General features: G+C 39.3%; 1 protein-coding gene across 4 annotated transcripts in view; it reads left to right on the top strand.

The window, feature by feature from the left end:
* R3HDM2 (R3H domain containing 2) overlaps positions 1 to 9,174 on the top strand; it is a 100,620-nt gene extending 91,446 nt beyond the window's left edge. For 3 of the 4 annotated variants that reach the window (XM_075265736.1, XM_075265735.1, XM_075265737.1), the window contains 8 exons: positions 96 to 253; positions 704 to 858; positions 1,054 to 1,154; positions 4,333 to 4,502; positions 5,336 to 5,480; positions 5,567 to 5,664; positions 6,991 to 7,069; positions 7,361 to 9,173. In XM_075265736.1, the coding sequence (XP_075121837.1) occupies positions 96 to 253; positions 704 to 858; positions 1,054 to 1,154; positions 4,333 to 4,502; positions 5,336 to 5,480; positions 5,567 to 5,664; positions 6,991 to 7,069; positions 7,361 to 7,710 (1,256 nt within the window). In that variant the 3' untranslated portion in view covers positions 7,711 to 9,173. Of the gene's footprint in view, positions 1 to 95; positions 254 to 703; positions 859 to 1,053; positions 1,155 to 4,332; positions 4,503 to 5,335; positions 5,481 to 5,566; positions 5,665 to 6,990; positions 7,070 to 7,360 lie in introns of all 4 variants that reach the window. The other variant, XM_075265733.1, reaches the window with a different exon arrangement.
* Positions 9,175 to 10,836: the final 1,662 nt, after the last annotated feature.

Consider the following 10,836-nt stretch of genomic DNA (forward strand, 5'->3'; position numbering starts at 1 on the left):
ATATATATCCTGCTAGACAAGCTCATTCACCTATCAATCTAGTAAATTCTTTTACATTGTGCCTACTACTAGTAATTCTATGTTGTATGTCACAGGTATGCAGCCCATAATTTCCAACCAGCCGCCAACTTACCAGGGTATAATGGGTGTCCAGCAGTCACAAAGTCCTGCCATTCTTAACAGCCAGAGAACCAATGTCGGGAATCAAATGCAGAGCATGATGGTGCAGTACACTCCACTACCTTCATATCAAGTGAGTGGCAGGAAAATAGGTGGTTTTTTTGTTTTTTTTTTCTAAACTCTTATTGCCTGGATTGCTCTTTCCGCACTTCTGCTATGTAATCCTTTGGAATATTATTATTATTGTTATTTATATAGCACCATTAATTCCATGGTGCTTTACATTTGGGGGTTACATACAGTACACAAAATGTACAAACAGATATAATACTAATAATGACCGACTGGCACAGTGGGATAGAGGGCCCTGCCCGCGAGGGCTTACAGTCTATGAGGGAAGGGGGATAGAGACAGAAGGTGAGAGGAGAGACTGTACAGATGGTGGTGTGGTGATAGTGTTATTGGAGGTTGTAGGAATAGAAATGAAGTTCAACACGGCAAACAGTTGTGTATTATGGACTTGATATCACTTTATATAGGTTCATTATAAAGTTTATAAAATGTAACTTTTACTTTAACTCAGGTTCCAGTAGGAAATGAATCACAAGGAGTTGTGCCACAATCCTATCAGCAATCTGTACTGGTACCAGCTAACCAGTCAGTGCAGGGAGCCATGCCAGCTGGAGGAATGCCAGTATACTACAGTGTTATACCACCAGCACAGCAAAATGGCTCCAGGTAAACCTCTACTTTATCAGATAAAATTATTAGCGTTTTAAGGCCTCACATACTACTCTGATTTGTCTTTTAATATATCTTTAATGTTCCCATGCTTTCCTGTTGTATGTGCAACCCAAGTGTATCTGCCCATTGGTTAGGAGTGTCTGTGTATATAGAATTGCCATAGATTGACTGGCCCTCCATTTCTTGTAGCCCGTCTGTTGGATTTCTTCCTCCTCCTGGTTCTGAGCAGTACCAGATGCCTCAGTCTCCCTCTCCCTGCAGCCCACCACAAATGCAACAACAGTATTCAGGTAAATATATTGCTGTATTTTATAAGTAATATCCATTTATTATATATTTATATCTACCGTATATTCCCATGTGACTAATTTTGAATGAAATCTGTAGTACAAAAAATAATTGACATGTCCATTCTTAATATGGTGTCCATGCATAAACAACCCAAAGACTTCAGTGGGTTGCCACAAACTGACTTGCTCCATTGATCTCTTAATACCATGGTTCATACATATCCCTTTTTATTTTTCCATTCACATAGCTGTATGAGGGCTTGTTTTCTGCAGTACAAATGGCACTTTCCAATGGCATCATTTACTATTCTGTACATTGTATTGTGTGTGTGTGTGTGTGTGTGTGTATGTATGTATAGGCGGGTGTGTATATATGTGTGTGTGTGTGTATATGTATTATATATTAGTGTTGAAATAAAATAAGCCAACCAGTTTCTTGGGCAGCATGGTAGTGGTATTACAGTATGTGGTTTTTCTTTTATATTTCAACGTTAATACTTAAAAAAAAAAAAATTAAAAAAATAAAATAAAATACCTTTATTTTTTTGTTTTTGCTTTTTGTGTCTCTATAGCATCCACAACTTATTTTATACTTCCATCTGCGGAGCTGTGGGTTTATTGTGTTTTTGTTTTCAATTACTTTTTTTTTTTTTTCTGTTACGTTTTCTGTACTAGATAAGTATTTTTATATTTTAATAGTTTTAAAATTTTGGGATGGCGTGGCCTAGTTTCTTTTTCTGTTTATTTGCAAATTTATAGCAGAAATCCAAGACTCAGCCTTTCTTTGTGAGTTTCTTTCAAATCCGTGTCAGATTTATTCCGCCGCTCCAGCTTGATGAATCGGCTGTGTGAACATGCCCTTATTACAGCTTTTTTACCTCGATTTGCTAATAGATGATTACTGTATCTCAAGTCTTCGCTTCTTGCTCAGGAATCCTGGTCACCTTGTTGCATAGTTTTGTTAGCATGCCAGTAAATTGCCTGCTAACTGCTGTGAGATGCCAGTCAGCTGTCACGTTTGAATTTCAATAACATTTGAGTCATTTTATGTGCAGATTGCTAAAAATAAGGTTGGAATATGTGAAATGAAGTGCTCATCATAGTCACCCATCTGCCTGAGGACAAGAATACATACAGAGAGATAAAGCAAACTGGAACATTCAGTTCTGTAACATTTCAACACATTTTAAAGACACACACTCCACCTATAAATAAAGCTTCCCCTATATTCTATAGAATTCCACTGTCAGTGTTCACCTTTTTATTGTTATTGCTGCCGCCATCTCTACATATCATAACGGGACCTTTGCAAAGGAACAGTGTGAATCCAACATTGGCAACATGTTTTTCTACTTGAGTATGTAGACGCGTCATTCACACAGAGCTTGCTGTATGATAAAATTGCATAGACTATATCACACAAGTTTTACATAGGATAGACAGAAATTTCTATCGCGGTCGCTGATGATGATTGGACAACTCCTAACACACAGTTATAATGGCGAAGACAGCTGAGATTCAGCTGACTATATATGTATAGTCTCTTAGTTTATTTAAGAGAATATAGAAGAAGGAATAATCACACTGTCCTCCCAGCATGTCGATATGGCGCTGTCTCTAGCTATATTTAGGCATCATGGGATTAATAGCAAAGCACAATAAAATGTAAAGCTGGAGGTTAGAAGCAAAAATGAAGTTGAACAAGTAGTAATAAGTACAATATGCAGAGTTGATATCCAGAAAAGTGGGTGGTAATGGCATAGAAAGTTGTGATCCGCTGGAAGTCGTCTTTGAATGTTGCCCCAGTGTAGAGATGATATATACTCACCGGCCACTTTATAAGGTACACCATGCTAGTAACGGGTTGGACCCCCTTTTGCCTTCAGAACTGCCTCAATTCTTCGTGGCATAGATTCAACAAGGTGCTGGAAGCATTCCTCAGAGATTTTGGTCCATATTGACATGATGGCATCACACAGTTGCCGCAGATTTGTCGGCTGCACATCCATGATGCGAATCTCCCGTTCCACCACATCCCAAAGATGCTCTATTGGATTGAGATCTGGTGACTGTGGAGGCCATTGGAGTACAGTGAACTCATTGTCATGTTCAAGAAACCAGTCTGAGATGATTCCAGCTTTATGACATGGCATTGCATTATCCTGCTGAAAGTAGCCATCAGATGTTGGGTACATTGTGGTCATAAAGGGATGGACATGGTCAGCAACAATACTCAGGTAGGCTTTGGCGTTGCAACGATACTCAATTGGTACCAAGGGGCCCAAAGAGTGCCAAGAAAATATTCCCCACAGCATGACACCACCACCACCAGCCTGAACCGTTGATACAAGGCAGGATGGATCCATGCTTTCATGTTGTTGACGCCAAATTCTGACCCTACCATCCGAATGTCGCAGCAGAAATCGAGACTCATCAGACCAGGCAACGTTTTTCCAATCTTCAATTGTCCAATTTCGATGAGCTTGTGCAAATTGTAGCCTCAGTTTCCTGTTCTTAGCTGAAAGGAGTGGCACCCGGTGTGGTCTTCTGCTGCTGTAGCCCATCTGCCTCAAAGTTCGACGTACTGTGCGTTCAGAGATGCTCTTCTGGCTACCTTGGTTGTAACGGGTGGCTATTTGAGTCACTGTTGCCTTTCTATCAGCTCAAACCAGTCTGGCCATTCTCCTCTGACCTCTGGCATCAACAAGGCATTTCCGCCCACAGAACTGCCGCTCACTGGATGTTTTTTCTTTTTCGGACCATTCTCTGTAAACCCTAGAGATGGTTGTGCATGAAAATCCCAGTAGATCAGCAGTTTCTGAAATACTCAGACCAGCCCTTCTGGCACCAACAACCATGCCACATTCAAAGGCACTCAAATCACCTTTTTTCCCCATACTGATGCTCGGTTTGAACTGCAGGAGATTGTCTTGACCATGTCTACATGCCTAAATGCACTGAGTTGCCGCCATGTGATTGGCTGATTTAGAAATTAAGTGTTAACAAGCAGTTGGACAGGTGTACCTAATAAAGTGGCCGGTGAGTGTATATCTATCTATCTATCTATCTATCTATCTATCTATCTATCTATCTATCTATATACGCTAATGCATTTATTTTTCATTGCTAAATGAATTGTCAAAATTCATTGTGAAATAACATTGTATCATTGTTACAGGAGTCAACCCTTCAAGTCTGGGTGTGGTAGTGATGCAGTTGAATGTACCCAATGGTCCTCAAGGAACATCCCAAAACCCACCAATGGTCCAGTGGAACCACTGCAAATATTTTAGTGTTGACCAACGGCAAAAACCTGAACATCTATATGGTGCAGATGCGAGTGCCCAAGTAAGCTGATGCAGAAATTCACATATTAATGAAAGAGGGGTGGTTATAGCAAAATATCTTATGATGGCATAGAAAGGACCAGGTAGTATTGATAAATCTGCTGTTGTCCTTGGCACATAAATGACAAAGATCTTTAGGTGGGTGTACAGATTGAAGAACAACATACTATAATACAATAGTCAGGACAGAATTTGGAACGGATTTTGAGCCAGAATCCGCCTCAAAATCGGCTCCTAATTCCTCACTTGCCTTAAGGGCCTGTTCATACTGCAAAGTCAGCTGCCTAAAATTCCTCTTTATTTTCTGCTGTTTAGATTTTTTTTTTTTTTTTTTTTATGGGTATGGGATAAACTTTTTTTTAATAGTAGGAGCATTTTCTGGTGCTGCTAATATGTTTTTTATATTATATTGTAGCCAATGTTCTTTCATGGCACCTCCTAATAGTGACAAGTTACCATTGATACCTTATATGTGGAGTTGGAGTCACTCAGTATCAGTTTTGGATGGCAACGGAAATGTATTTTGGGCTGCAATTCCCCTACAGACTTATATTGAAGGAGAAAAAAGTACAAAACATAGTAGAAAAGCCATGAAAAACACACACATCTTTGGGGATGGTTGGGGACCCTGACAGTAAATGTTCAGTTTTCACTGCACCATCACCTATGTGGTATTTAAGGACCTTGTCCATTCAGATTGTTGCTTTGGCGCTAATAGAGACCCTTCTGCCAGGAGATGGGGATCCTAGATGAAGATGAGCTTTATGAACTGGACAATCACTTTAACAAAGTTTTTTGTTTTTTTTCTTTTCCCCCTTTGTTTTTTCTTTTCAGCCTAGTAACCTTATGAACAGTCCTATTACATCTCCAGCACAGTCTCCAACACCTTCTCAAGGCTCCAACATCAACAGTGTCTGTACAGGACTGTCACCATTATCTGTCATCCCCCAGTTTTCCCGGCCTGTTGGGCCAGGCCAAGGTAAGTTTCAGTTTAATTTCAATGTATCTATTAAATATGCAGTTAGAATGTGTATGGAACGTGTCACCCTTCTTTTTTACTTTCAGGTGATGGTCGGTACTCATTGCTTGGACAGCCACTCCAATATAACCTTTCTGTTTGTCCCCCGTTATTGCACAGTCAACCGCCCTACTCTACACAACTGGTACAGTCATAGATATGTAGCCTAATGTTATTTATAGGATGCTTAAATTCAATGTCCCGGTTTGTAGTAAATGGTTATAGGGCCTATACCCAAAATATTATTGATGGCTGAGTGGGTGACATGTGTAAAATAAGTCTCCCAATAGAATGTATTTTCCAGACTGAAGCATTTGCTCATAGGCACCAAGCAATCCTTGTCGGCAATGTAGTATTAAATCATATCTGTGCAAAGAAATTACATCCAGATTCCCTAGCTTGTACAGCAATTGTATTCTGAAGCTACAAGTCTTGTAGTAAAATTACACTATTTACTCTAATACCATTAAAGAGGACCTTTCATCACCTCCAACAAGTCCAGTTCTTTACCTCTATTAATAGCCGCTGCTCCACTGATTCTGACACAGTTGGAATTCTTTCCCTAGTCCCCAGTGTTCTCAAGCTATTGCTAATGCTGTTAGTTTTGGTGCCTGATGTGATATTTAGGCTCTGTACTGTCAGGGCGGTGTCAGGCAGGAGCAGACAGGGGGTGTGACTCTGAGCTCTGACACTGGCTACCTCCGATTGGAGCTCTGAATCACACCCCCTGCCTGACACCACCTTCATGACAAGCAGTTCAGGCACCAAAACTATCTGCACTTGTTGCTTGGGAATGGTGGAGACTAGAGAGAAAATGCCAACTGTGCTAGAATCAGTGAAGCAGCGCTTATTAATAGTTAGTTATGTGCTACAGTCTTGTGGCTGCTCCCAGTGTTGAGTTAAAGGGCATGTGTAACCAGAAAATGTATATATTTTTTTTTATTTTTATAAACTGTTTTATGTTAAACATATTAAGGAATTTTTCATAGACCTCAGTGAGTCTACTCCAGTCACTTGCTATCTAATGAGAGTGCTGTAAAGCAGGTCACTAAAAGCTGTTAACAAAGCAGAGGAGCAAAGCAAGATGGCAGTACCAATAATCATGTGCAGAAAATAGAATAAAAAAAAAAATACTATCAGAAAATAAACTTAAAGTTGTATATTTCACTAGCTGGGCTTATTAAATAAAAAATGGTGACACATTCCCTTCAACCTTTGTTACATCTGTGTATAACATACATAAATATATATATATATATATATATATATATATATATATATATATATATATATATATATATATATATATATGTGTGTGTGTAAATAAATATTGTATATATATTTATTTTTATATGTTTGGAAACCTATTGGACACTTGTGATGTATATGATCTTGGCAGCTGTAAATGTTATATATGTGTTTTCATGGTTATCTTATTTTTTTCGTCCACCTTCTCCTTCCGAATGGACAGACAGGGATGAAACATGGAAACAGAGGAAAAAGACAGGCTCTGAAGTCAGCATCTACGGACTTGGGTACAGCAGACATAGGCAAGTATAACTCACTTTGATTTGTGTAACTTCCTTGTGTATTTCCTCCCACTGTTCTAATGTTGTTCACACTCTCTCAATAAACATAACTCCAGTCTATAGTAATGATGTGTGGTTTGAGGTCATGGGTGTGAAGCACTGAGCCCTGTGAGGGGCAGAGAAACTCTTCTGGAGTCCACCAGACTGCTGCCTGTCTTCATATAGACCAGAATAGTAGGTTAGAAAACCAGGCTTAGTTCTCAGCACATTTCTAATAAGTGCTGTATTTGTTTCTTCCTTTTTCTCCCATAGTTCTTGGAAGAGTCCTAGAGATCACAGACCTCCCAGAGGGCATCACACGAGCAGAAGCAGGCAAGCTTTTTACACAGCTGGCAATGTCTGGGGCCAAAATACAGTGGCTGAGGGACACTCAGGGTCATGCCCCAGGGCCTAATGGTGACAACAATGGACCTGCAGAAAATGGTCGCCAAGTTCACAACAACGATCTGGCAGCCTTTTATACCATCGTGGCAGTCTTCCCTAGCACCATGGCAGCACAAAACGCCTCAGTGCAGCAAAATAGTCCGCTCAGCCGCTTCAAATTGCGTAGTATCAAAAAGAACTATGATTTGCGCATACTGGAACGTGCCAGCTCGCAATAGCGTGTGAAGATGGATGGGGGAAGATTTGAGGGAGGGGACGAGGGCTGCAGCAAAGACCTGAAGGAGTGAAATATTCCCCCCCCCCCCTCTCTTTTCATCACACTTCTTCCTCTTTTCCCTTTCCGCTCCAAAAGAAGCACACTGGACTTGATACAGCCTCTCCCTTTCTGACTCCACTTTCTCTGTGCACCTTTTTGTTCCTTTTAGAAGTTCCCGTTACGGTTGTACATCTCTTGTTTGTCCCCTTATTCGTTTTTCCTCAGCCAGCCTCCTGCTCCACTGTCCAGTACTCACACCATGTAACTCTTGCTGCATTACCGACGCTCCCTCCTTCACTTCTTTGCTTGGTTTCTTTGCACGCTTTCTTGTTGACGGGCTTTTTTTTAACTTGTCTTTCAGCATTTCTTTTTCTCCATGTGTCACCATGCCGTTCAACTTGTCCCTGTGTTTCTTGCACATCCTCAATACCTTGCGCCAGATATATATATATATATATATATATATATATATATATATATAATTTTCTATAATATTTTGATCCCCTCCTCTGCGGTACTTTTCATATAGACATAACCCATTTTTTGATCGTGAGCTGAAATGCTCTGTAGCGGGTATAAAACTGCCATAGGGTAACAGAAAGATGGTAACTTTTTTTTTTCTTTGGCCCTGAGTGGAAAATTTTGCCTTTTTATGTTTTTTGGAGTTGATTGTCCTGAACATTGTATAGTTTTTTTTTTTTCATCATTTTTTTTTTCTGTTTTTTTTTATGCTTGTGAGAGTACATTAACATGGGTATTTATTTGCACAAATGGGCTGTACTCACTGTAAATTTTATTTAATCCAATTTTGTTTTTAAATATGGAAAAAAAATATGTGTCACATTAAAAGTGTGTCCCTTTCTTTATAGTTTTGGTAAAAAATAAGATTTATATTGTGTTATGTAACTTGGTGTCATTCTCTCATTACTGTGCTGCAAGCTATTGATCACTCCACACACTATCACACGACTATCCCGACTCCAGCAGGTAATGTAGTCAGTCAGTTCATTGGTTTCGAAACACAAATCCTGGCATCGGTTACTAAAGTATGGCACCGCAGAAACCTATATTACGTAGCGGCATGACCGCTGGGTTTTTATCACTCTGAATCTTTTTTTACACGGAAATCTTTTTTTGTATAAACCATTTCTCAATTACACTGGGACTCGGTACAACGAAAATTCACCATATTTACTAAATTAGTGGGAGTTACCCAAGAGACTGCAAAAAAAAAAAAAAACAACCAAAAAAACCCAACCCCCCCCCCCCCCCCCAGGCTGCTACAGTTGTACTTGCCACCTGCATGTAACAACATTTAAGGTGAAAACTTAGTCATGTAAAATTCACAACATACGCTTTATACAGACATTTGTTAATAACAAACAACTCGGCAGTACAAATCTATTTAATATATTGTTTTAATATATTTTTAATAAGGTCTTGTATTTGAGTGAATTTATTAAATAAAAGATATACAATGGCTGCTTTATTTGTTCAAGAGACAATAAACCTAGCCTTAAAATCCCCTCAATTTCTGCGGGTGCAAATGTGGATGGGGTAAAAGAAGCATTTTAGATATTTTTTTTGTTTTTTTCCTATGTAGTGCAGAAGCATGTAGATGCGCTTTTATATACCTGGTTTATATATGATATGACGTTTTTGGGTTGCTTGCCACATTGGTTCCTCATTCCTCTCTGATACGGGACTCCTAAATCCACCTAAATTTCCTATCATGCCTTTGGCAGATATGGGGAGATGGTTGAGAGGGGGGGTGGTATCATTACACTGCACAGAGTCCTATCTGATGATGTGGGGGGAAAAAATGTTTTTTACAGTAACTGCAAAGTGAATGGGTTTCTGGCTAATCCCAGTCACTCATTGCAGAAAGTTATGTGCAGAGGAAATCGTAGGATGTCTGTTATACCTATGGAGATGCTGGTATTTTCCATATAGGTATAATAGGAACAGAGAGTCCACAGTAGAAAACTGCAGACATTCTAAGAAAAGCACTACGGAAAAAAAAGTTAGATTTTAGAATATCATTTGACGACTGTTCCAAGCACACACAGAATGAAGTCCCCCTACTCCACACACTTGGAAAATTTACTATTGAAAGCAAGTCGGACAGCTGTAAAAATATACAACACAACTTTTGTTGCAACCAACTTTAGTTAATGGTTGTGTGCATGGATTGACTGTTTATGTGCAAACCATTCCAAATCTGTTACTTCTCTAACGTGCACAGCATTTTCCCTACGTCATGCAGCTTCAGCCCGTTTCCCTACCTCCTGCTTGTGATAAGTTTCTTGCTGGCAGCTCATTCAAGCAGGAGGCATGGAAGAACAGAGTGAAGCTGCATCTTATAGAATTACACTGTACACTACTAGCTAGCGAAAAAAAGAAGTGAGTAGCACCTATTGAAGTCAATGGGAGCCATTTTTGGCAAAGGATTTTGAAGCAGATTCCGCGTCAAAATTTGCTGCCAAAAAACTGTGAACGTACCCTAAGTCTGCTTTAGACTATCACTGCCTATGGTCATGAATATTCTGTAAGGCCTACCACTAAAGGGAGGTAACAGAACAGTGGAAAATCTCAGACAAGATGGCCGCCCCCATAACCATACACAGGAGGGGAAATAAAAAAAAAAAAAAAACTGCAACCAGAGAATGTAAACGTATTAGAAAAAAGTGGTGTGTTTCTGGTTTTAATAAATATAAAAAAATTTTATAATTTCAGAAAATAAATGTTATTGTTTGTATAATAAGTTCTACAATTTTCCAATATACTTTTTGTTGATCGTTCCTCAAGCTCATTTAGATCTCTGCATGCTGTCATTCGTTCTGCTTCCAGTGGATAAAAAAAAAATAAAATAAATCAGTTATATATAGTTATATGAAATAGTCATGTGACCACGAGCTTGTAGACAGCTCTGATCACTGTGCTCTGGCTGTAACAAGCTGTGCACCTGTTTGTTTATTGCATGATTGACTTTTCTCCAGTAGAAATAAACAGTCTGTGATCATGTGATGGGCACAGGTGCACTGCTCGTTTCAGTCACAGCACAGTAATCAAAGTTCTATCTTGTAAC

The sequence above is a fragment of the Leptodactylus fuscus genome, chromosome 2 (genome assembly GCF_031893055.1).
Source record: "Leptodactylus fuscus isolate aLepFus1 chromosome 2, aLepFus1.hap2, whole genome shotgun sequence".
Classification (NCBI taxonomy): domain Eukaryota; kingdom Metazoa; phylum Chordata; class Amphibia; order Anura; family Leptodactylidae; genus Leptodactylus; species Leptodactylus fuscus.